The sequence below is a fragment of the Capricornis sumatraensis genome, chromosome 1, assembly GCF_032405125.1.
Source record: "Capricornis sumatraensis isolate serow.1 chromosome 1, serow.2, whole genome shotgun sequence".
In the NCBI taxonomy this organism is placed as follows: Eukaryota; Metazoa; Chordata; class Mammalia; order Artiodactyla; family Bovidae; genus Capricornis; species Capricornis sumatraensis.
In genome coordinates this window covers 258,473,002-258,500,051 of record NC_091069.1, presented here as the reverse complement: position 1 = coordinate 258,500,051, position 27,050 = coordinate 258,473,002, and the positions used below count along the sequence as shown (strand labels likewise).

General features: G+C 41.3%; 1 protein-coding gene across 4 annotated transcripts in view; it reads left to right on the top strand.

The window, feature by feature from the left end:
• Positions 1 to 20,445, top strand: part of HACL1 (2-hydroxyacyl-CoA lyase 1) — a 45,210-nt gene extending 24,765 nt beyond the window's left edge. For 2 of the 4 annotated variants that reach the window (XR_011144827.1, XR_011144824.1), the window contains 6 exons: positions 3,305 to 3,459; positions 4,456 to 4,614; positions 5,687 to 5,794; positions 6,697 to 6,883; positions 16,524 to 16,658; positions 19,498 to 20,445. Coding sequence is in view for 2 of the 4 variants with exons in the window: in XM_068970857.1 (XP_068826958.1) it covers positions 3,305 to 3,459; positions 4,456 to 4,614; positions 5,687 to 5,794; positions 6,697 to 6,883; positions 16,463 to 16,504 (651 nt within the window). In the remaining 2 variants the exon portion in view is untranslated. Of the gene's footprint in view, positions 1 to 3,304; positions 3,460 to 4,455; positions 4,615 to 5,686; positions 5,795 to 6,696; positions 6,884 to 16,462; positions 16,659 to 19,497 lie in introns of those variants that run through there. The other 2 variants (XM_068970941.1, XM_068970857.1) reach the window with 2 other exon arrangements.
• Positions 20,446 to 27,050: the final 6,605 nt, after the last annotated feature.

Genomic DNA, 27,050 nt, shown 5'->3' with positions numbered 1-27,050 from the left:
ATGAAATTCCAGCTATACTCATTGTTCCCTAATATATCAATTGTCTTGGAATAAATTGCATCTTCCAAACAGAGTTGATTGTATATGATTCTTTCTTTCTTTGGAATTTTAATCAGTGTCTGTTTCTTCTATCAAGAGCCAGTCATACGTCTTTTTCCCAAATGATATTGTGATTAATTCCTTCTTTTCTGTAGGAATCACCTTGGTTTAAGATGGAAGGATCTTCCCTGTCTTCTCTGGTGCAGGAGTATAGGAGGATCCCTCACCCGTCTTGGGTATAATCTCCAGCAAATGAAAGTGGTCCAGGTGAAGAAGCAGCGCTGGGACCAGATGGGGCTCTGCTGCTGATGCTCTTAAATGCATTTGGCCAGACAAGGCCCTTGGCCTTGCTGTCTCCCCCTCCATTCAGAGGCCCCCCAGAGTAGTGGGTGAAGCACAGCCCCTTCTTAGTGCTGTGTGTAGGGAAGGACTAGACTTTCAGGTTTTCAAAAACCCCAACTTCATTTTTTATTTTTAGTGTAAGGCCATATTTTATATGAAAATCTTCTAGAATAAAATTTTCACTTTTTTTCTAAGGCAGTGTTTTCCTGAAAGTGCTCAAATAAGACTGTTTAGTTTTGCTTAACCTGGTGTTTTTAGCTGTCTTTACTACGGGACATCTTGGTCTTTAATATGCTACTGTGCATTGTGGATCTTCAGGATGAGAGGTATTTCCTGGCTTATTTGATTGTGTCCCAAATTGGAACTGGGACCTGTTTTGTGTGGCCTATTCTCTAGGACTGTATACAAGTCAGATAGCTTCTCAGAGTGGTCATCTGATGGCCATTTGGGAATTTCATAGCTTACATTAGGTTGGTGAAAAAGTAATTGCGATTTTGGACTGTTAAATTTTAAATTATTATCAGTTCAGTTCAGTTCAGTTCAGTCGCTCAGTCGTGTCCGACTCTTTGTGACCCCATGAATCGCAGCACACCAGGCCTCCCTGTCCATCACCAACTCCCGGAGTTCACTCAGACTCACGTCCATCGAGTCAGTGATGCCATCCAGCCGTCTCATCCTCTGTCGTCCCCTTCTCCTCCTGCCCCCAATCCCTCCCAGCATCAGAGTCTTTTCCAATGAGTCAACTCTTCGCATCAGGTGGCCAAAGTACTGGAGTTTCAGCTTTAGTATCATTCCTTCCAAAGAAATCCCAGGGTTGATCTCCTTCAGAATGGACTGGTTGAATCTCCTTGCAGTCCAGGGGACTCTCAAGAGTCTTCTCCAACACCACACTTCAAAAGCATCAATTCTTTGGCACTCAGCCTTCTTCACAGTCCAACTCTCACATCCATACATGACCACAGGAAAAACCATAGCCTTGACTAGACGGACCTTAGTCGGCAATGTCTCTGCTTTTGAATATGCTATCTAGGTTGGTCATAACTTTTCTTCCAAAGAGTTAGAGTCTTAATTTCATGGCTGCAGTCACCATCTGCAGTGATTCTGGAGCCCCCAAAAATAAAGTCTGACACTGTTTCCGCTGTTTCCCCATCTATTTCCCATAGGGTGCTGGGACCGGATGCCATGATCTTCGTTTTCTGAATGTTGAGCTTTAAGCCAACTTTTTCACTCTCCTCTTTCACTTTCATCAAGAGGCTTTTTAGTTCCTCTTCACTTTCTGCCATAAGGGTGGTGTCATCTGCGTATCTGAGGTTATTGATATTTCTCCCGCCAATCTTGATTCTAGCTTGTGTTTCTTCCAGTCCAGTGTTTCTCATGATGTACTCTGCATATAAGTTAAATAAGCAGGGTGACAATATACAGCCTTGACGGACTCCTTTTCCTATTTGGAGCCAATCTGTTGTTTCATGTCCAGTTCTAACTGTTGCTTCCTGACCTGCATACAGATTTCTCAAGAGGCAGGTTAGGTGGTCTGGTATTCCCATCTCTTCCAGAATTTTCCAGTTTATTGTGATCCACACAGTCAAAGGCTTTGGCGTAGTCAATAAAGCAGAAATAACTAGGCTCAAACACATCTTTATTAATCAAAATAAAACCTGTTACAATTAACACATTTTTGCCAACAAGAAATAAGTTTGTTGATGCCTGTAGCATAAAAATCCATGCTTTGGGATTCAGTGAACTCTTGGAAAGCATTTTCTACCTCCTGTTGGTTATGGAAGCATTTTCCCTGTGAAAAGTTGTCAAGATGCTTGAAGATGTGGTAGTCAGTTGGCAAGAAGTCAGATGAACATGGCGGGTGAAGCAAAACTTCATCGCCCGATTTGTTCAACTTTGGACATGGGGTTGTGTGGCATGTGGTCGGGCGTTGTCGTGGAGAAGAATTAGGCCCATTCTGTTCATCAGTACCAGTTGCAGATGTTGCGATTTCAGTGCATCTCACCGATTTGCTGAGCACTCCTCAGATGTGATGGTTTCACTGGGATTCAGAAAGCTGTAGTGGATCGGATGGGCAGCAGACCACCAGACAGTGACCATGGCCTTTTTTGTTGGAAGTTTGGCTTTGGGAAGAGTTTTGGAGCTTCTTCTCGGTCCAGCCACTGAGCTGGTCATCGCCAGTTGTCATGTAAAATCTACTTTTTGTCTTACGTCACAGTCCAATCGAAAAATGGTTCGTTGTTGTTGCATAGAATAAGAAAGGACAACACTTCAAAATGACAATTTTTTTGATTTCTGGTCACCTCATGAGGCACCCACTTACTAAGGTTTTTCGCCTTTCCATTTTGCTTCGAATGCCAAACGACTGTAGAATGGTCAACACTGAGGTTTTGGACAACTTCTCAGGTAAGGGATCAGCTTACAGTCAGCTTCAATGATTGCTCTCCATGGGTCATTGTCAACTTCTGATGGCTGGCTACTGTACTTCCCATCTTCAAGGCTCTTGTCTCCTTTGCAAAACTTCTTGTACCACCACCGCAGTGTACATTTGTTAGCAGCTTAACGTGTTGACGTTGTGAGTTTTCTCTGCTGCTTTATGACCCATTTTGAACTCGAATAAGAAAATTGCTCGGATTTGCTTTTTGTCTTAACATCATTTGCCTAGTCTAAAATAAATATAAACAGAAAATAATGTCATAAGCAAAAAAACACAAAGTGAGAAATGCAGGTAAAAATGATGTATAACATAACCACATTTATTTAAGAATGTATTCCAATATTGAACAACAAAGTTCAACAGTGCAAAACCGCAGTTATTTTTGCACCAACCTGAATAGTTGTTGCAAATCAGTTCAAAAGTAGCTTATTATTTTTATTCTCATTGTATCCTAATCTAATTTGATTATATTTCCTTCTAATATTTTAGGAATTAGCTTCCAAAAAATCTCTGCCTATGAACTATTACACAGTCTTCTACCATGTTCAAGAGCAGCTACCCAGAGACTGCTTTGTGGTGAGTGAAGGAGCAAATACTATGGATATTGGACGCACTGTGCTTCAGAACTACCTTCCTCGCCACAGGTAAGGTTTCCAAAAAAGGAATTATAATGAAATAATGTGTTCAATTAGAAACGACAAAAAGCAAACTAATAAAAACATTTGAAAATTCTATGTGGCCATAAGGACATACTTCATAAATGTATTTTTAGGAAAGGTTTTGGAGCACTTCTGTGCTTGGTATGAGACTGATGAGCTGCCTGTTGCCCTAAAGAGGCAACTTAAAAAACACTTGCTCCTTAGAAGTAAAGCTATGACAAACCTATAGCATATTAAAAAGCAGAGACATCACTTTGTCAGCAAAGGTGTGTGTAGTCAAAGCTGTGGTTTTCCCAGCAGTTATGTATGGATGTGAGAGTTGGACCATAAAGAAGGCGGAGTGCCAAAAGATTGATGCTTTCAAATTGTGGTGCTGGAGAAGACTCTGAGAGTCCCTTGAACTACAAGGAGATAAAACCAGTCAATCTTAGGGGAATTCAACCCTGCATATTCATTGGAAGGACTGATGCTGAAGCTGAAGCTCTAATACTTTGGCCACCTGATGGAAGAACCAACACACTGGAAAAGACACTGCTGCTGGGAAAGATTGAAGACAAAAGGAAAAGGGACTGGCAGAGGATAAGATGGTTAGATAGCATCACTGACTCGATGGACATGAATTTGAGCAAACTCTGGAAAATAGTAGAAAATAGAGGAGCCTGGCATTCTGCAGTCCATAGGGTCAAACACGACTTAGCAACTGAACAGCAATGCTTGGTGTGTCCTGAGGTCATGTGATAATTTGTGTACTCAGTGTTCTGAGGATATATTCACAGTCTTCCAAGCAATCATAGGTGATTTTTCCCATTCATTCTGCTTATCCGTAACAAATTAGTTTCTCACAGTCTTAAAACTTAATAATAAGGAGAATGTTTTTATTGTTCTTTATTGTTCCATGAGCCATGTGGATATGACTAGATCTGTGCCAACCCACCATCTGTGATATGCCCAGAGAGTTTCATTTTAGCTGTTCCCCAACAGACTTGATGCTGGTACTTTTGGAACAATGGGAGTCGGTTTGGGATTTGCCATTGCAGCTGCTATAGTGGCTAAAGATAGAAACCCAGGGAAGCGCGTCATCTGTGTGGAAGGAGACAGTGCATTTGGATTTTCTGGCATGGAAGTAGAAACCATCTGCAGGTAAAAAAGCATCCTGAATCAGGGCATTTCTTTCTCTGAAATATGAAAAATTATACCCAAGACCTACTTGCCTAATGCAAAACAAGGGAGTAGATTTTAGGTCACTGAAAAAAAGTTCTGGTCTGAAAAACTCTTAATTTCTTTGGGGAGATAGCAGAGCTTGGTGGTTAAGAGCACAGCCTCTGGGTCAGATGGCCTGGATTATTTAAATGCTGGCTGTTCCACCAAGACCCAAAAATAAGTCTCTTAACCAAACTTCAGTCTCCTCTAAAGCAAGAATAGGAATCGTACTGGTTCCTACGTTAAAGGACAGTTGTGAGGAATAGTTGAAGCAATCTAGGTGAGCGACTTCACTTTCGCTTTTCACTCTCATGCATTGGAGAAGGAAATGGCAACCCACTCCAGTGTTCTTGCCTGGAGAATCCCAAGGACAGGGGAGCCTGGTGGGCTGCCATCTCTGGGGTCGCACAGGGTCGGACATGACTGAAGCGACTTAGCAGCAGCAGCAGGTGCTTCAGTGGGGGATTAAATATGGAAAGTGTCGTTCTAGTTAGCGCCCAGATCTGTGAAAACCAAGGTTCAGAAAAACTCAGTGATTTGCCCAAGGTACACAGCTGCACAGTGGTAGGATCAGTCTGCCAGCCACTAACCTTTCACTCTTTCTACCACTCCATGATATTTCTGTTAATAATTTGATAATCTTTATTAGGGTTTTCCTGATAGCTCAGAGGGTAAAGAGTCTGCCTGCAGTGCAGGAGACTGGGGTTTCACCCCCGAGTCAGAAAGATCCCCTGGAAAAGGGCATAGCAGCCCACTCCAGTCTTCTTGCCTGGAGAATCCCATGGACAGAGGAGCCCGGCAGGCTACAGTCCATGGAGTCGCAAAGAGTCAGACACAACTGAGCGACTTTCACTTTCACTGGGATATCAAATGCTCAACTTTTAGTCTTACCCTAATACTACAAAAAAGCCTATGGAAAACTATCCATTTTCAAGTTAAAATTTTAATCCAATGAAAAGAAATTGCTTTCGAACGGAAAATGATTTCCTTTATATTTTGCTCTCAATTTTAGGTACAACTTGCCAATTGTACTTTTGGTGGTGAATAATAATGGAATTTATCAAGGTTTTGATACAGATAGTTGGAAGGAAATGTTGAAATTTGGAGATGCTACTACAGTGTAAGTAACCCGGAATAACATATATTTACTTTTCTCATCTAGTTTAATCTCTGTTTAAAAAGTGTGCTGTACCGGAGTGTGCCTGTGTGGTATAAGTATTGCTTCTTTCCATGGCCGGCTGCTCTACAGGGCAGAAGCTCTGTCTGCATGGTTCCTTTTTGCACAACCATCCTTGAATGGCACTTCAATGAGCACTTAATGATCAGGGAGCCACTGAAGTCTCAGGTGAATGAGTTTGATGTCTAAGCCTTATTAACAAAAAAGCTTATTGCAAAATGCTTCTAGTCCTACTATTCCTACTGCACAATATAGGAATATAGATGTTTAGATATTATTTATGATACGGAGGTCTTCCTTCCTTTTACCATGCTAAATTTTGGTCATCTGATGCCAGAGTCACACTGAGACAGTGCTGTGGCTGGCCATGGGATGTGAGAGATGGAATCGGGCAGCAGGGCATGGTATGTTTCTTAAGCCTTGCTGACTTTGTTTTGTTGTGACTTGCTGCTTTGTAGTAATCACTCCTTTTTTCTGCATTTTTATGAGGAGAGGGATTCATAATAGTTGATGGTATAGCTTACACTGTCCAGCAAGGTAGCTACTAGCCACATTTGGCTGTTTAAGTTTAAATTAAAAATTCAGTTCCTCTTTCTAACCAGTTACGTTTAAAGTGCTCAGAGCAGCAGGTCACTAGTAGCCACTGTATTGGGCAGAACAGATATAAAAATTTCCATCATCATGGAAAGTTCATTAGACATTGTCACATAGACAATAAAAAATGTATGGAAAGTTTAATGTAGAGGCATCTCAGTTTACATATGCCTTTCAATTTAGCTGAAAATTTCCCACAAGTTATTTCAGACAATCTTTTCTGTTGACTATGAATGACCTTCTTTTTTTAGGGCCCCTCCAATGTCTCTTCTGCCCCACTCACATTATGAGCACGTCATGACTGCATTTGGAGGCAAAGGGTATTTTGTACAAACACCAGAAGAACTGCAGAAATCCCTGAGGCAGAGCCTGGCAGACACAACTAATCCTTCCCTTATCAACATCATGATTGAGCCACAAGCCACACGGAAAGCTCAGGTAAAGGCAATTGCTAAGCAGAAAGCAGAAATGCATCTCTCAGCCTACCCGCAAAAGTATCTACCAAATAGGACACCCTCTTATGTACAGAGTTCTGTGTAAACCATTTCTGAGTTGGTCACTGTCATCTGCTTGTTCAATGAGTATTTTGTTAAGATAGGTATTAGATGTGCTATGCCAGGTGCTAAGAATAGCTTAGTGAGCAAAACTAGGCTCAGTTCTCACCTCGTGGAGTTTATTGTCCAGTCAGAAAGTACAGTCCGTCACCTCTCAACTAGAATGTATCACGGTAGGGTGAGGCAATTCCTCTGAAGGAAAGAAACCCAGTTCTGAATAAGCATAAAGGAATCCAAGAAGTTGTGGAGGAAAGGGAACCTTCCTACACTGTTGATGGGAGTGTGAAGTGGTGCAGCCACTGTGGAAAACTATGGAAGTTCCTCAAAAAAGTAAAAATAGAGTTGCCGTATGATCCGGCAATCCTGCTCCTGGACGTATATCTGATGAAAACCATAATTTGAAAAGATACATGCACCCCGGTGTTCACTGCAGCATTATTTGGAATAATGAAGACATGGAAGCAACCTAAATGTCTATCAGGAGATGAATAGATAAAAATGTAGTACCTGTATACAATGAAATATTACTCAGCTGTAAAAGGAACAAAATTTTGCCATTTACAGCAACATGGGTGGACCTGGAGATTATCGTATTGAGTGAAGTAAGTCAGAAAGACAAATACTGTCTGGTATCATTTGTAGGTGGAATCTAAAATTTGACACAAATGAACTTACCTGTGAAACAGAAGCTGACTGATACAGAGAGCAGATTTGGGATTGCCGTGGGGGAGGGCGAGAGGGAAGGGATGGATTGGGAGTTTAGGATCAGCAGGTGCAAACTATGATCTATAAAATGGGTAGGCAACAGAGTCCTACTGTATAACACAGGGAACTATGTTCAAAAATCTATTATAAGCCATAATGGAAAAGAACATGAAAAAGGATATCTATATACATGTATAATGGAATCACTTTGCTATTTAGCAGAAATTAACACAACATTGTAAATCAACTAAGTATACTTCAGTAAAATAAATTTGGAAACAAACAAAAAAACCCACAAAGGAATTCAGTTTATACTGGAGTCACCAGGAAGTCTTCTCAGAAGTGATGCTTAAACTGAGAGCTGAAGGATAAGTAGGGAAGTAGGACATGCTCAGCAAAGAAGCAAGAAGAACGCCGTGCACAGGCTGTTTAGCAGGACAGAGCATGGCAAGTCCAGAAAACTGAGAGAAGGCCAAAGTGGCTGGAAGGCAGAGAGTGGATATAGTCTCAATAGGATATGAGATTATATAATAGGGTAATTTGGGCAATTATATTCAAAGGTACTTTGGCCTCTAAAGCAAAACTGCAGTATAGACTATAGCAGTACAATAAATGATAAATTTTATAGTCTCTTCCTCTTCCATTCCAGATTAAGTTGCTTTCATACTTAACTTTGTACTTTGATCCTGGTCCAGCTACTTTTGATTTTGCTTATATACCTGGCCTTCAAGCTTACACCTTGCATATCAGCTGTTGTTTTCAATGTTTTGTATATTTTTTCAAGGAGTTTTTGTCTTGGTTCTTTATACATCTGCTGTTAGGTTTTTTTCTGTTTTGAACAAGGCAGTAGACAAATGGGCAAAACGGACACCTGATAGTAAATGAAATGTAAATTAACTTACTTAGAGTCTATGAAATATATAGAATTATACTAAAATTCTGTTTTTATAAAACAGATAACAACGACTTTGGTAAAAGGAATAAAGGGGAACTACAAAACAGCCAGAAAAGAACAAAATGGCAATAAGTACATACTTATCAGTAATTCTTTAAATATTAATGTATTAAGTTCTTGAATCAAAATAAATAGAGTGGCTGAATGGATAAAAGATACGTCTATATCTTATGCCTATAAGAGACTCACTTCAGTTATAAGAACACACACAGACTGAAAATAAAGAGATGGAAAAAAATAATTCATGCAAATAGAAACCAAATGAAAGCTAGAGTGGGTGTACTTATATCAGATAAAATAGACTTCAAAACAAAAGACTGTAATAAGAGAAAAAGAGGCGCTTTATTTAATGATAAAGGAGTCAATCCAACAAAAAGACATAACATTTATAAGTATGCATGCAAGATAGGAAAATACACACATACACATGGATAGAAAGCAAATATTTACAGACCTAAAGAGAAAGAGACATCAATATCATAATATTCAGGAACTTTAACATCCACTTACATCAGTGATAGCTTATCCAGACACAAAATCAGTTAGGAAACATCAACCTTAGATGACGCATTTGAACAGATGGACTTAACTTACTGACTGAAAACATTTCAATATACACTTACATGACAAATCATTGGCCACAGGCGTTGCTGCTGCTGCTGCTGCTGAGTCACTTCAGTCGTGTCTGACTCTGTGCGACCACATAGACGGCAGCCCACCAGGCTCCCCCGTCCCTGGGATTCTCCAGGCAAGAACACTGAGTCGGTTGCCATTTCCTTCTCCAATGCAGGAAAGTGAAAAGTGAAAGTGAAGTCGCTCAGTCGTGTCCGACCCTCAGCGACCCCATGGACTGCAGCCTTCCAGGCTTCTCCGTCCATGGGATTTTCCAGGCCACAGGCGTTAGTTTCTGCAAAAACTCCCCAGTCAATAATATATGTATTCAGAACATTCCTTTCAAAAACAGCAGTATACACATTTCTTTTCAAGTGCACATGAAACATTCTCCAGGATAGGTCATATGTTAGGACACAAAACAAATCTTCATAAATTTAAGAATAAAATCATACAAAGCATCTTTTTCAGCCACCATAGTGTGAAACTTGAAATCGATTACAAAAGAAAAGTAGAAAACGTGGAGCTGAAACAACATGTTACTGAGCAGCAAAGAGGTCGAAGAAGAAATTTTAAAAAAAAATTTTTATAATGTCTGAGACAAATGAAAATGGAAATAAAATGTATCAAAATTTATGGGATGCAGCAAAAGCAGGTCTCAGAAGTTCATAGCAATAAAAGCCTACCTCAAAAAACAAGAAAATTTTCAAACAACCTGACTTTACACTTGAAGAAACTAGGGGAGGAAAAAAGCCCAAAGTTGTTAGAAGGAAGGAAATAACAAAGATCAGAGAACATATAAATGAAATAGAGTCTAAAAACCCAGTAGGAAAGATTGATGTAACTTAACGCTGGCTCTTTGAAGAGTTAAAATTGACACAACTTTAGCTAGAATCAGCAAGAATAAAGGGAGAGGACTCAAAATCAGAAATGAAAGATGAGCCATTACGACTGATACTGTGGAAATATAAAAATTCATAGAGACTGCTATGAACAAATATATACCAATAAATTTGACAACCTAAAATATATGGATAAATTCCTAGAAACATGTAAAGTACCAAGACTGAATCATGAAGAAATAAAAAATTTGAACAAACTGATTAGTAGTTAGAAGATTGAATTAGTAATCAAAACCTCTGAAACAAAAGTCCAGGACAAGGTGGCTTCATTGGTGAATTCTACCAAACATTCAAAGCAGAATTAATATCAGTTCTTCTCAAATTCTTTCAGAAAATAAAGGAGAAAGGAACACTTGTGAAGTCATTTTTCTAAGGCCAAAATTACCTCGATAACCAAGACCAGACAAGGATACCACAAGAAAAGAAAATTTTCCTTGATGAACATAGATATAAAAACCTTAATAAAATCTTAGCAAATCAAATTCAATAATACATGAAAAAATTATATTGTATGATGAACTAGGGTTTATTCCAGGTATTTAAAAACAGTTGGTATCTACAAATCAGTCATTGTGGTACACTACATTAACAAAATGAAGGATAAAAATAATATGATCATCTTCATAGATGCTGTTGTAGTTTAGTCGCTCAGTCCTGTTCACCTCTTGCAACCCCATGGACTTCCCTGTCCTTCACCTTCTCCTGGAGCTTGATCACACTCATGTCCATTAAGTCAGTGATGCCATCCAACCATTTCATCTTCTGTCACCCTCTTCTCCTCCTACCTTCAGTCTTTTCCAGCTTCGTGATCTTTTCTACTAAGTCAGCTCTTTGCATCAGGTGGCCAAAATATTGGAGCTTCAGCATCAGTCCTTCCAATGAATATTCAGGATTGATTTCCTTTAGGATTGACTTGTTTGATCTTGCAGTCCAAGGGACTTTCAAGAGTCTTCTGTAGCACCACATTTCAAAAACATCAATTCTCTGGCACTCAGCTTTCTTTATGATCCAATTCTCACATCCATACACGACTAGTGGAAAAACTGTAGCTTTGATGTAGATGAGCCTTTGTCAGCAAAGTAATGTCTCTGCTTTTTAATATGCTGGCTAGGTTTATCATAGCATTTCTTTCAAGGAGCAAGCCTTATTCAATTTCATGGCTGTTGTCACCATCTGCAGTGATTTTGGAGCCCAAGAAAATAAGGTCTGTCACTGTTTCTATTGTTTCCCCATCTATTTGCCATGAACTGCTGGGAAAGATTGAGGGCAGGAGGAGAAGGGGACGACAGAGGATGAGATGGTTGGATGACATCACTGACTCAATGGACATGGGTTTGGGTGGACTCCAGGAGTTTGTGATGGACAGGGAAGCCTGGCGTGCTGCGGTTCATGGAGTTGCAAAGAGTCAGACATGACTGAGAGACTGAATTGAACTGATGGGACTGGATGCCATGATCTTAGTTTTTTGAATGTTGAGTTTTAAGCCAGCTTTTTCTCTCGCCCCTTCACCTTCATCAAGAGGCTCTTTAATTCCTCTTCGCTTTCTACCATAAGGGTGGTGTCATCTACATATCTGAGGTTATTGATATTTCTCCTGGCAATCTTGATTCCAGCTTGTGCTTCATCCAGCCTGGTATTTCACATGATGTTCTCTGCATATAAGTTGAATAAGCAGGGTGACAGAATACAGCCTTGATATACTCCTTTCCCAATTTGGAACCAGTATTCCGTTTTTCCATGTCCAATTCTAACTGTTATTCATTGACCTGAATACAGATTTCTCAGGAGGTAGGTAAGCTGGTCTGGTATCTCATCTCCTTAAGGATGTTTAACAGTTGTTGTGATCCACACAGTCAAAGCCTTTAGCATAGTCAATAAGACAGAAGTAGATGATTTTCTGAAATTTGCTTGCTTTTTCTATGATCCAGCAGATGTTGGCAATTCGATCTGGTTCCTCTGCCTTTTGTAAATCCAGCTTGAACATCTGGAAGGTCTCGATTCACATACTGTTGAAGCCTGGTTTGGAGAATTTTGAGCGTGATTTTTCTAGCATATGAAATGAATGCAACTGTGTGATAGTTTGAACATTTCTTGGTATTTCCCTTCTTTGGTACTAGAATGAAAACTGACCTTTTCTACTCCTGTGGCTGCTGCTGAATTTTCCAAATTTGCTGGACTTTTGAGTGCAGCACTTTCACAGCGTCATCTTTTAGGATTTGAAATAGCTCAACTGGAATTCCATCACCTCCAGTAGCTTTGTTTGTAGTGATGTTTCCTAAGGCCTACTTGACTTCACACTCCAAGATGTCTGGCTCTAGGTCACACCTTCGTGGTTATCTGGATCATGAAAATCTTTTTTGTATAGTTCTGTGTAGTCTTGCCACCTCTTCTTAATATCTTCTGCTTCTGTTAGGTCCATACCGTTTCTGTCTTTTATTGTGCCTATCTTTGCATGAAATGTTTCATTGGTATCTCTAATTTTCTTGAAGAGATCTCTAGTCTTTCTCATTCTGTTGTTTTCCTCTATTTCTTTGCACTGATCACTTAGGAAGCTTTTCTTATCTCTCCTTGCTATTCTTTGGAACTCTGCATTCAGATGATTTTATCTTTCCTTTTCTCCTTTGCCTTTCACTTTCCTTCTTTTCTCAGCTATTTGTAAGGCATCCTCAGACAACTATTTTGCCTTCTTGCATTTCTTTTTCTTGGGGATGATTTTGATCACCACCTCTTGTACAGTGTTATGAACCTCCATCCATAGTTCTTCAGGCACTCTATCAGATCTAATTCCTTGAATCTATTTGTCACTTCCACTGTATAATCATAATGGGTTTGATTTAGGTCATTACCTGAATGGCCTAGTGGTTTTCCCTACTTCAATTTAAGTCTGAATTTTGCAATAAGGAATTCATGATCTGAGTCACAGCTCCTGGTCTTGTTTTTGCTGACTGTATAGAGCTTCTCCATCTTTGGCTCCAAAGAATGTAATCATCCTAATTTTGGTATTGACCATCTGGTGATGTCCATGTGTAGAGTCTTCTCTTGTGTTGTTGGAAGAGGGTGTTTGCTATGACCAGTGCATTCTCTTGGCAAAACTCTGTTAGCCTTTTCCCTGCTTCATTTCGTACTCGAGGCCAAACTTGCCTGTTACACCAGGTATCTCTTGACTTCCTACTTTTGCCTTCCAGTACCCTATAATGAAAACGACATCTTTTGGGGGTGTTAGTTCTAGAAGGTCTTCTAGGTCTTCATATCTCGGTTCAGACTTCAGCTTCTTTAGCATTAGTGGTTGGGGCATAGACTTGGATTATTATGATATTGCAGGTTTGCCTTGAAAACGAACAGAGATCATTCTGTCATTTTTGAGATCGCACGCAAGTACTGCATTTCAGACTCTTTTGTTGCCTATGAGGACTACTCCATTTCTTCTAAGGGATTCTTGCCCGCAGTAGTAGATATATTGGTTATCTGAGTTAAGTTCACCCATTCCAGTCCATGTTAGCTCAGTGATTCCTAAAATGGTTTGTAAATACACACAGAATTATGTGTGTATTTTTATGGCCTATTATTTAGCCATAAAAAGGATGGAGTCTTAGCACTGCAACAACGTGGGTTGGCCTTGAATGCGTTGTGCTGAGTGACTCAAGTCAGAGAGAGATGTGTCATATGACTTCACATATGGAGCCCCAAACAAACAAAAACCCCAGCTCATAGGTGCAGAAAACCGGTTGTTGGTCACCAGAGTTGGTGGGTGGGGAGTGGGCAAAATGGCCTATGGGGGTCAAAAGGTACAAATTTCCAGTTATAAGTCTTCAGAGATGTAATGAACAGCATGATAACTGTAGTTAATAATGCTGTGTTGCACATTTGAAAGTTGCTAACTGAACAGCTATTAAAAGTTCTCTCATTACAGTAACATTTTTGTGACTATATATAGTGATGGGTGTTAGCTAGATTTGTTGTGATCATTTTTTGATGTGTACAAATATCCGGTCATTATGTTGTATACCTGAAATGAGTATAGTGTGTGTGTGTGTGTGTGTGTGTGTGTGTGTGTGTGTTGCTCAGTTGTGTCACACTCTGCAATCCCATGGACGTAGCCTTCCAGGCTCCTCTGTCTATGGAATTCTCCAGACACAAATACTGGAGTGGGTTGCCATTTTCTCTTCCAGGGGATCTTCCTGATCCAGGGATCGAACCCACGTCTCTTATGTCTCCTGCATTGGCAGGCAGGTTGTTTATCGCTGATGCCACCTGGGAGGCCCCTGAAATGAATGTAATGTTATAAGTCAAATATAGGGCCTTCCCAGTGGCTCAGCAGTAAAGAATCTGACTGCAGTTCAGGGGCCACGGGAGGTGCAGGTTCAGTCCCTGCATCAGGAAGATCCCCTGGAGGAATGTATGGCATCCCACTCCAGTATTTCTATCCAGAGAATTCCATGGACTGAGGAACCCCATGGGCCACAGTCCATAGGGTCATAGAGAGTGGAGCATGACTGAAGCAACTTAGCATGCACACGTGTCAATTATACTTCAATTAAAATTTAAAAACAGGGAGAGAAAGGCTTTGGCATAGCCTCTCGTTGGCTGTTCTCATAGCAGAGAGAAGAGATACTTAAGAAGAAGCATGGTAATGGGGATGGTGAGCACAGAAAGACCAGGCCAGAAAGATGATGAGGTAGGTGGGGTTAGCACAGTTCACACGGAGCAAGCAGCCAGACTGTTTTAAGGTAGGGTTTTCAACTTTAAGAATCTGCTCGGTACCTTTGTGGGTTTATTGATTACCTTAGAAAGAAACTCTTTGTTCAAATAATTCCTACTAGCTAGAGACATTACTTTGCCAGCAAAGGTCCATCTAGTCAAGGCTATGGTTTTTCCAGTGGTCATATATGGATGTGAGAGTTGGACTGTGAAGAAAGCTGAGCGCCGAAGAATTGATGCTTTTGAAGTGTGGTGTTGGAGAAGACTCTTGAGGGTCCCTTGGACTGCAAGGAGATCCAACCAGTCCATTCTGAAGGAGATCAACCCTGGGTATTCTTTGGAAGGAATGATGCTGAAGCTGAAACTCCAGTATTTTGGCCACCTCATGCGAAGAGTTGACTCATTGGAAAAGACTCTGATGCTGGGAGGGATTGGGGGCATGAAGAGAAGGGGATGACAGAGGATGAAGATGGCTGGATGGCATCACCAACTCAATGGACGTGAGTCTGAGTGAAGTCCGGGAGTTGGTGATGGACAGGGAGGCCTGGCGTGCTGTGATTCATGGGGTCGCAAAGAGTCGGACACGACTGAGCAACTGAACTGAACTGAACCGAGACACCCAATAGAGAGGTTTTAAAATCCCGTGTCCTTTTGTCTAGCTGAGCACCTACTTTCCAGTAGCTGGGGTGTTAGTGTTGCAGCCAAGAGCCCCTCCTCCTGGCATCAGAGCATCAGAGCACTAAGGGCTAAAGCCCTGGTAAGCATGGTCAGAGCAGACAGACAAAGCAGGCTGGTGTTAGTCACAGGAGGGCCCTGACTGAGCGTCCTTTCTCTGCCACTGGGTTCACCTTTCTAAATGGTCTGCTCTAGTGGTCTCTTCTGGGTTCTCTACGAACTTGGAGGGTATTGCTGGAGAAATATAGCCTCCTACTTCCTCTTTTATAATTCCATGAGGATTATCCTTGTATTTTTTTCCGTCTACTACTTCAACATATTTATCTTCATTCCAGTAGAATTCCACCTATATTACAGTTTCTAAGCTGTTTACTTTTCATTGATTAATTATGTGTCCATTGCCATTTGTCGTTTTTTAAAAGTAAAGTACAGTTGATTTGCAGTACCATGTTAGTTTTAGGTATACAACATAGTGATTTTTATAGACTGCACTCCATTTAAAGTTATTATAAAATATTGGCTATATTCCCTATGCTGTGCAGTATATCCTTGTAGCTTAATTACTTTATACAGAGCAATTTGTGTCTCTGAATCTCATACCCCATCTCATCCCTCCGCCTGTCCTTCTCCCCAGTGGTGACCACTAGTTTTTTTCTATATGTTTAAGTCTGAAAAGATAGCATGCACCCCAATGTTCAGAGCAACATTATTTACAAAGCTAAAATATGGAAGTAACCTAGTGTTCCTCAACCAATGAATGGCTGAAGCAGATTGTGGTATGGGCTTCGCCAGTGATTCAGTGGTAAAGAACCTGCCTGCCAATGCAGGAGACATGGGTTCAGTCCCTGATCTGGGAAGACTGGACATGCCACGGAGCAACAGCCCATGAGGCACAACCACTGAGTCTGTGCTCTAGAGCCTGGGAGCTGCAACTGCTGAGCCTGCAGGCTGTGACTAATGAAGCCCGTGCGCTGCAGAGCCTGTGCTCCACAGCGAGAGGAGCCACCGTAACGAGAAGCCCGCCCTCTGCAACCAGAGAGGAGCCCTGATTTGCTGCATCTAGAGAAAGGCTTGTGCAGCAGTGAAGACCCAGCACTGCCAGAAATAAATAAGTAAGTAAATCTTTTTAAAGATGTGATATACATGAGCAATAGAATACTATTCAGCCATAAAAAAGGAGATCCCATGATCTGCAACAAGGTGGATGGACCTAGAGGATGTCATTCTCGTGACATAAGTCAGATAGAGAAAGGAAAACACTGTATTGTCACTTGTTAATGTGGAATCTAAAATAAGACGAATGAACGTAACAGAAGAGAAGCAGACTCAGATACAGAGAACAGACTGGCGGCCACCACTCATCACTGGTTAGCGGTGTAGCGGGCTGCTTGCTGTGCGGGGAGGACCTAACCTCTGCCGTTGCCAGTGTCCAGGCTCTGTGGGTAGGATAGTTTCTGTCCTGGGAAAGGCTTCCGTGCACTGCTCTTTCTACCGAAGTTCTGCTCAGATTGCTTAGACATGGAGCTTGGCCCTCTTTCCTCCTTCATCTCCTCTCCTTCTTTGAAAAACTTAATTTTTATTGGCATATAGTTGGTTTGCCTGGTGGCTCAGACGGTAAAGCGTCTGCCTGCAATGCGGGAGACCCGGGTTTGATTCCTGGGTCGGGAAGATCCCCTGGAGAAGGAAATGGCAGTCCACTCCAGCACTGTTGCCTGGAGAATCCCATGGACGGAGGAGCCTGATAGGCTATGGTCCGTGGGGTCGCAAAGAGTCGGACACGACTAAGCGACTTCACTTCACTTCATAGTTGGTTTTCAGTGTTGTGTTGGTTTCTGCTGTTCAGCAAAACTAATCAATTATACATATATCCATTCTTTTTTAGATTCTCTTCCCATGTAGGTCACTACATAATATGACTAGAGTCCCCTATGCGATACAATAGGTTCTCATTAGTTACCTGTTTTATATATAGTGGTATTTATATGTCAGTCCCTATCTCCCAGCTTCTCCCCTCCCCCTCCCCTCCTTTTTCCCCTTGGTAACCGTAAGTTGGCAAGAATACACAGAAGAACTATACAAAAAAAGGCCTTAATGACCTGGATAACCACGGTAGTGTGATCACTGTCCTAGAGCCAGACATCCTGGAGTGTGAAGTCAAGTGGGCCTTAGGAAGCATTACCATGAACAGAGCTAGTGGAGGTGATGGAATTCTACCTGAGCTATTTCAGATCTTAAAAGATGATGCTGTTAAAGTGCTGCACTCAGTATGCTAGCAAATTTGGAAAACTCAGCAGTGGCCACAGGACTGGAAAAGGTCAGTTTTCATTCTAAACCCAAAGAAGGGTAATGCCAAAGAATGTTCAAACTATAGCACAGTTGCACTCATTTCACAAGCTAGCAAGGTAATGCTCAAAATCCTTCCAGCTATGCTTAAACAGTATGTGAACTGGAAACTTCCACGTGTACTAGCTGGATTTGGAAAACACAGATAATCAAATTGCCAACATCCATTGGGTGATAGAAAAAGCAAGGGAATTCCAAAAAAAAATCTACCCCTGCTTCATTGACTATGCTAAAGCCTTTGACTATGGATCACAACAAACTGTGGAAAATTCTTAAAGAGATGAGAATACCAGACCACCTAACCTACCTCCTGAGAAACATGTATGCAAGTCAAGAAGCAACAGTTCCAGACATGGAATAAAAAACTGGTTCAAAATTGGGAAGGGAGTGTGTCAAGGCTTGTCACCCTGTTTATTTAACTTATATGCAGAGTACATCATGCGAAATGCTGGGCTGGATGAAGCACAAGCTGGGAGTCAAGATTGCTAGGAGAAATATCAATAACCTCAGATATACAGATAACACCACCTTCATGACAGAAAGGGAACAGGAGCTAAAGAACCTCTTGATTAAGTTGAAAGAGGAGAGTGAAAAAGCTGGCTTAAAACTCAGCATTCAAAAAACTAAGATCATGGCATCCAGTCCCATCACTTTATGGCAAATAGATGGGAAACAATGGAAACAGTGACAGACTATTTTCTTGGTCTCCAAAATCACTGTGGATGGTGACTGCAGCTATTAAATTAAAAGACGCTTGCTCCTTGGAACAATAGCTATGACAAAGCATATTAAAAATCAGAGACATTACTTTGTTGAGAAAGGTCCATCTAGTCAAAGCTATGGTTTTTCCAGTAATCATGTGCAGATGTGAGAGTTGAACCTTAAAGAAAGCTGAGCGCCAAAGAATTTATGCTTTCAAACTGTGGTGTTGGAGAAGACTCTTGAGAGTCCCTTAGACTGCAAGGAGATCCAACCAGTCCATCATAAAGGAAATCAGTCTTGAGTGTTCATTGGAAGGACTGATGCTGAAGCTCAAGCTCCAATACTTTGGCCACCTGATGCAAAGAGCTGATTCACTGGAAAAGACCCTGACGCTGGGAAAGGTTGAAGGTGGGAGGAGAAGGGGACGACAGGATGAGATGGTTGGATAGCGTCACCGACTCAATGGATGTGAGTGTGAGCAGGCTCCAGGAGATGGTGATGGACAGGGAAGCCTGGCATGCTGCAGTCCATGGGGTGACAAAGTTGGACATAACTGAGCGACTGAACAACGATAAACCATAAGTTTGTTTTCCACATATTTCTGTTCTGTAGTATTTCTGCTTCTTTCATACTCTATAGTTTTTTGTATGTGTGCCCTGATTACTATTAATGGGGCAAGATTCAGAAAGTGATACTAGATTGTTTTGTAGGAAGAGACAGAAGATTCACTAACAGATTTTTAGCTCCTTTTTAGGAAAAGCTGTAGATCAAAGACCAGCTTCATTTACCCCCACTGTGGCTAGTGTCGTTAAAATGGGACTTTCGGATTTTAGAGCAAGCGAAATAGGATATAGTTTGACGTAGTTATTTCTTTCGACTGAATATTTGTTTCTTTTCTTTTTCTAGGATTTTCACTGGCTGACCCAGTCTAATCTGTAAATAAAGATGCCAATGAGTGACTTGAAGAGTTTTCGCTTTCCTATAAGATTGAATTTTATTTTTCACAACAAAAGCACTATAATGTTAAAATTGTCATGCAAAAATTAAATAAAATACTTCTAAGTGACATTTTTTAGTGTAGGAATTGATTAAAAATATAAAAAGTTACCAGAATCCTACCACAGAAATAACCATTTACAGATGGAAGAAGGGGTTAGTTACATTGTATTGGGACTACCTAACTGTTGAACTACACGTCAGTATTCTTTTAAATAAATCCCTTCTTAACGTTACATATCTTTTAGAAACCTCTTCAGGCAAAAAAATCTTCAAGAACTGTATACTGAGAGGCATGTTCAGTGAGTTGGAGTACCTGGACTATTTCTGCCTCGTGGTTTATCCACTGAGCACTTCGTACATGAGTCTGCCCAGTGTTTGATGGGGCTTGTTCTACACTAGAAGTTGTGTGTGTGTTTTCTTTTTCTGGAAAGAACTTACCAAGCCAGAGGAGAAGTCATGTCACAGCCAAACTAATAATTTCAGGGGATATTTGGATTATCAGCCTCAGTTTATGTGTACCACACTGAGAGCAACAATCAGCAGCCTTAATATATAAGAAAACTGTTAATGTACTAGTCAAAAAAATGGGCAAAGGGCATGAATGTATAATTAATAGAAAAAAGCAAATGATCAGTCAGAGTATGAGAATGAATACAAATGAGTATGTAAGTTAAACTTAAAAACCTCTTTTTATACCCCAGCTCCTTGGCAAAGCACTTTTTAAGTTATAGTTTTCAGCATTTGGTGAGGGTGAAATGAAGAGCAGAGTGCTGTGCTGAAATTGGTACAAATCTCACTGAGGGTTTCTAGCAGTGTTCGTATTCACAATCATGAAATGTTCATACCCCATAACTTTTGACCCAGTGGGCATATTTCAAGAATGTGTTTTAAAGAAATAATAAAATATTTGGTCAAATATTTATTTGTAAGCTCATTCAGCATGGTTTTATTTAGGAACAACCCCAGTGGTTAATGATAAGACATCGGTTATATAAGTTATGGTTTTTCAACATCATAAAATAAAAATTGTGTTGAAGAGAATGTTTATTAATGGAGAAATAAATGGCAACCCACTCCAGTATTCTTGCTTGGAAAATCCCATGGACAGAGGAGCCTGGTGGGGCCCATGGGGTCCCAAAGAGTCAGATGCAACTGAGCACAATCACAGCTACAAAAATGGATGGTTCAGGTCAGGATACACATCTTTACTCATTCACAGATAATCTACATAGAGAAAATAGGTGGGCATGAAGTAAACCAAAATTTTGATATATCTTGGTGATGGTATTTAAGTAATTTTTATTTTTTATGTTTTTTCCTACTTGTTTAAGATTTTAAAATGAAAATAATTATATAATTGTATTCTCAGAAACAGATATTGTTTTAAAAAAATACTAGAAATGGAAAGTATCATTTATTTTCAGAGTTGTGCTTGTTTATTATCTGCAGTCTTATATATGAATTGGGATGTAGGACTTTATATCTAAGTTCAGCTAGGTTGACTGCGTCATACACATCAGACTTGTATCTATCCATTGACTTGTTAGGGGTCTAAGTGACCTCCGCAAAGTGGTGGCCTCCAGCTTTGAGGTATGAGCCGAGGAGACGCTTGCAGGGAGATGTGGTTTCACCTGACAAGCCCCCGAGATCAGGCCCCCACCTTCCCCGGCAGGTCCCCTTATGGAGTTCTGCCATGCACACTGCAGAGCCTGGGCTGCAGGGGAGCAGTGGAGAGTGGGTGGCCCTGTCATCTCACCAGGTGTCCCGTGCTCCCCGTGGATGCTGGCCTCTGGAGGCCACGTGCAATACAAGCTTTCCCTAAAAGGTGCAGGGCTTGAAGAATATTTGTGAGCTGAACTGTATAAATCGGGATACTCGATGTCATTTAGGGGTGCGTTTTCTAGTCATACTATCTCAAGAGAGAAAAAAGTTGGCAGGTTAATAGGCTGATCAGCGGAGGTCAGTCTGAACATACAAAGACCAGATTAGTCCAGGAGCACTGTTCACTGACAGCTTGTTGTATAAATGGGATCTTGGAATTGGTTTCCTCATTGGGATCTTTCCTTAGAAGGATGAGGTACTCAACAAGCCCCTCTAAAATGAATCTGTTGGTCGATAGTCAAAGTTTACTTGGTAAAACGTTTTTGTATCCCCTAGTTTAATAAGGAACATTCTTAGGTGACCTTAGCATGTTGAATACTCCAGTGCCTCATAAAAACTGAACTTTGAAAGATTATGGTTGTTTCCTCAGAATTCGGCCTCAGAAATGACGTATCAGGTTAGTTCCTCTACTAATTTTGTTGTTTTAGCCACTAAGTCATGTCTGACTCTTGCTATTGATAGTATTCTTTCCCAAACCTTTCCTATTTCATGGGGTTGTTTAGGGGTTCAAAGAATCATCCAGAAGCCCAGCGCCTGGCATATCGAAGACACTCAATAAATGTCATTGTGTTTTAGGAAGATGCAACTTTAGAAAACAGGTGAACACTGGCTGGATTGTGTCCTGTTTAGCAGTGTGGTTTCACTTTGCAAATAAGTGGTCTTATTTCCCAAACAGATGAGTCATTTTCTGGAAAACAGGGGCTGTATGTTTTTACTTCCTTAAACAGCCACCTACTCATCGGATGATAGCTGACTGAGAATTCTTCATGTTTGGAAACAGCTCAATGGATATTTTCTGTGGTTATCTCATGTGTGCACCTTGGGAGTAGCTCAGCTTATTCTGTGACTGGCGTGTATTTCCCGTACAGAAAAAGGTATCAAATCTATTACAAAGAAATAACAGAATTTTGAACATCAAAGGAAAATAAAAATAATATTGCTTCCAGAAATATGTTTGTTCTTTTACTACTTCTAGTTTAATTATAAGTACCATGTAATATTGTATTAGTTTCAGATGTATAATAGAGTGATTCGGTATTTTTATACAGTATGAAATGGTCACCATGGTAACACCAATTACTATCTTTCACCTTGCAAAGCTGTTACAGTATTATGTTGCCTATGCGTATGTTATACACTCACGAGTTATTTATCTTACAGCTGGAAGTTCTTCCCTCTTAAACTTTGTCCCCTCTTTCATCTGTCCTTCACCCCACTTTCTTCTGGCAACCACCAGTTGGTTCTCTGTACCTAGGAATCTGTTGTGTTTTGTTTGTTTTTAGATTCCCTGTGTAAGTGAAATCATGTACTTGTCTTTCTCTGTTTGACTGACTTCACTTAGCAGACCACCTTCCAGGTCAATCCTTGGTGCTGCAAATGGCAAGACCTCGTTCTTTAAATGGCTGAGTAGTAGTATATTAATACCACATCCTCTCTATCCCGTCATCTATGAACGGACACTGAGGTTGTTTCCATATCTTGGCTATTGTGAATAATGCTGCAGTGACCATGGGGCGCATGTGTCTGTTGAACTAATGTTTTTATTTTCTTTGGACAAATACGCAGGAGTGGGATTGCTGGATTGCACTGTAGTTCCATGTTAAGTTTTCTGCGGAACCTCCATATTGGTTTCCATAGTGGCTGCGCCAATTTCCTTTACTGTTTTCAAGACATTTCTCTAGGCAACAGGGAAGTAGTACACTGCCATGAAGAAGTGGTACGTGGCTAAAGTAAACGTAGATTTAAGAGTGACTGTGATGAAGTTCCATATCAATGTATGAAGAAAGTTGGAAACCAGTTAAATTCCAGGTGGGGATTACGACTGGGAAACCCTAATAAAACAGAGTGCGCTGACTGCTGTGGACAGTGAAATGTATACAGGTGCAGTGTGAGTCATCTGGTGCTTCCTGGTTGCATTTGTTGGCTGCTTACCTGAATAACGGGGGCAACCCAGGTGGCTCAGTGAAGAATCTGCGTGCCAGTTCAGGAGACGCAAGAGATGCAGGTTTGATCCCTGGGTGGTGGGAAAGATCCCTTGTAGTAGGAGATGGCAACGCACTCCAGTACTCTTGATTGAAAAAATTCCGTGGACAGAGGAGCCTCGCAGGCTACCGTCCATGGAGTCTCCAAGAGTCAGACACGACTGATTGACTGAGCACACACATACACTCTCGCAGTCTGAATAATGAAGTCATGTGGGTAAAGGAAATTGAAAATCCTATGATATCCTCCCAAAGATAAGCTGCAGATTAAAGAACACCTTGGATTCGGACCTGACAGGCAGGGATGCCTATGCCTCTGGTTTTCATCAGATTATTTCGGATCATCCCTCTCCTCTAAGCCCTTTCCTTCTGGGAAAGAGGCTGGCTAGCTGGTCAGTGAACCCATGGTGGACCAGTTGTGTGGTTACCCCTGCAGTTAGGGAGCAGAGATAAAAGGCCCAGCTAAAAACAGTTGGATTTCCAGTTTCAAAATTTGAAGAGAACACTTTAAATTGTGACTCAGGCCTGGAAATACCCAGAGATAGCATCATCCACCGTCTCCTTCCCAGGTGTCACTGGAGCCGGCTCTGCAGTTACTCTATAGCTAGCCAGTTTGGCCTGAGCCTCACTCTCCGGTCCCAGCGTATTCCCAGGAGCTGGCTCCTCGAAGTTCAGGGAGATTTGAAGAGGTCAGACCCAGTGTCACCTCGGCCTGAGCCCTGCCATGTCATTTCCACTCCAGCATGCATGCTGACCCCCATTTGCCGCGTGGTATCAGCCATATCATCACCTCTTCCATGAAGCCGTCAATTTTCCCAGCCCTCCTACAGCACCTCTTTCACTACTCACATTATGCATGGTGAAATGAATCCCCATCCCCTTCCCGCCTTGGCTGAGTCCCTGTGCACCCAGACGCCGCCCATCCTCCTCTTCCAGGGCCTGCATCCTCTTGCTCTCTTTGGCAAGCTCTTCTGAGGGCTCCCCATGAAGACTCTACCCCCACAAGTCATGGAATGATATATACATCACGGACTTCACGGACATTTTCTTGCAAGGGTGGAGACCCAGGAGGGATTTATGTCACAAAAGCTGCAGTAGACAACCCTGAGGGTGCAGGGTGGAGAGGGTGAGCCATCGGGGATCCAAGGCCAGCCCTGGAGCCTGGGTTAGACACGCCCCACCATCCTTAGAAAGGAGAGAGAAGCAAGCCTTCCTCAGTGATCGGTGTAAACAAATAGAGGGAGACAACAGAGTGGGAAAGACTAGAGATCTCTGCAAGAAAATTAGAGACACCAAGGGAACGTTTCATGCAAAGATGGGCTTGATAAAGGACAGAAATGGTCTGGACCTAACAGAAGCAGAAGATACTAGGAAGAGGTGGCAAGAATACAGAGAAGAACTGTACAAAAAAGATCTTCATGACCAAGATAACCATGATGGTGTGATCACTCACCTAGAGCCAGACATCCTGGAATGTGAAGTCAAGTGGGCCTTAGGAAGCATCACTACGACCAAAGCTAGTGGAGGTGATGGAATTCCAGTTGAGCTATTTCAAATCCTGAAAAATGATGCTGTGAAAGTGGTGCACTCAATATGCCAGCAAATTTGGAAAATTCAGCAGCGGCCACAGGACTGGAAAAGGTCAGTTTTCATTCCAATCCCAAAGAAGGGCAATGCCAAAGAATGCTCAAACTACCACACAATTGCACTCATCTCACACGCTAGTAAAGGAATGCTCAAAATTCTCCAAGCCAGGCTTCAACGATACATGAACCATGAACCTCCAGATGTTCCAGCTGGTTTTAGAAAAGGCAGAGGAACCAGAGATCAACATCCGTTGGATCATCAAAAAAGCAAGAGACTTCCAGAAAAACATCTATTTCTGCTTTATTGACTATGCCAAGCCTTTTGACTATGTGGATCACAATGAACTATGGAAAATTCTGAAAGAGATAAGAATACCAAACCACCTGACCTGCCTCTTGACAAACCTGTAGGCAGGTCAGGAAGCAACAGTTAGAACTGGACATGGAACAACAGACTGGTTCCAAATAGGAAAAGGAGTCCGTCAAGGCTGTATATTGTCACCCTGCTTATTTAACTGGTATGCAGAGTACATCATGAAAAACGCTGGGCTGGAAGAAACACAAGCTGGAATCAAGATTGCTGGGAGAAATATCAATAACCTCAGATATGCAGATGACACCACCCTTATGACAGAAAGTGAAGAAGAACTAAAGAGCCTCTTAATGAAAGTGAAAGAGGAGAGTGTGGCATAAAGTTCAACATTCAGAAAACGAAGATCATGGCATCTGGTCCCATCACTTCATGGGATGTAGATGGAGAAACGGTGGAAACTGTGACAGACTTTATTTTTTGGGCTCCAAAATCACTGCAGATGGTGACTGCAGCCATGAAATTAAAAGATGCTTACTCCTTGGAAGGAAAGTTATGACCAACCTAGACAACATATTGAGTGCAGCACTTTCACAGCATCATCTTTCAGGATTTGAAACAGCTCAATTGGAATTCCATCACCTCCACTAGCTTTGTTCGTAGTGATGCTTTCTAAGGCCCACTTGACTTCACATTCCAAGATGTCTGGCTCTAGATTAGTGATCACATCATCATGATTATCTGGGTCGTGAAGATCTTTTTTGTACAGTTCTTCCATGTATTCTTGCCACCTCTTCTTAATATCTTCTGCTTCTGTTAGGTCCATACCATTTCTGTCCTTTATCGAGCCCATCTTTGCATGAAACGTTCCCTTGGTATCTCTAATTTTCTTAAAGAGATCTCTAATCTTTCCCATTCTGTTGTTTTCCTCTCTTTCTTTGCATTGATTGCTGAGGAAGGCTTTCTTATCTCTCCTTGCTATTCTTTGGAACTCTGCATTCAGGTGCTTATATCTTTCTTTTTCTCCTTTGCTTTTCGCCTCTTCTTTTCACAGCTATTTGTAAGGCCTCCCCAGACAGCCATTTTGCTTTTTTGCATTTCTTTTCCATGGGGATGGTCTTGATCCCTGTCTCCTGCACAATGTCACGAACCTCCATCCATATTTCATCAGGCACTCTATCTATCAGATCTAGGCCCTTAAATCTATTTCTCACTTCCACTGTATAATCATAAGGGATTTGATTTAGGTCATACCTGAATGGTCTAGCGGTTTTCCCTACTTTCTTCAATTTCAGTCTGAATTTGGCAATAAGGAGTTCATGATCTGAGCCACAGTCAGCTCCTGGTCTTGTTTTTGTTGACTGTATAGTCCTTCTCCATCTTTGGCTGCAAAGAATATAATCAATCTAATTTCGGTGTTGACCATCTGGTGATGTCCATGTGTAGAGTCTTCTCCTGTGTTGTTGGAAGAAGGTGTTTGTTATGACTAGTGCATTTTCTTGGCAAAACTCTATTAGTCTTTGCCCTGCTTCATTCCGCATTCCAAGGCCAAATTTGCCTGTTACTCCAGGTGTTTCTTGATTTCCTACTTTAGCACTCCCATCCCCTATAATGAAAAGGACATCTTTTTTGGGTGTTAGTTCTAAAAGGTCTTGTAGGTCTTCATGAAACTGTTCAACTTCAGCTTCTTCAGTGTTACTG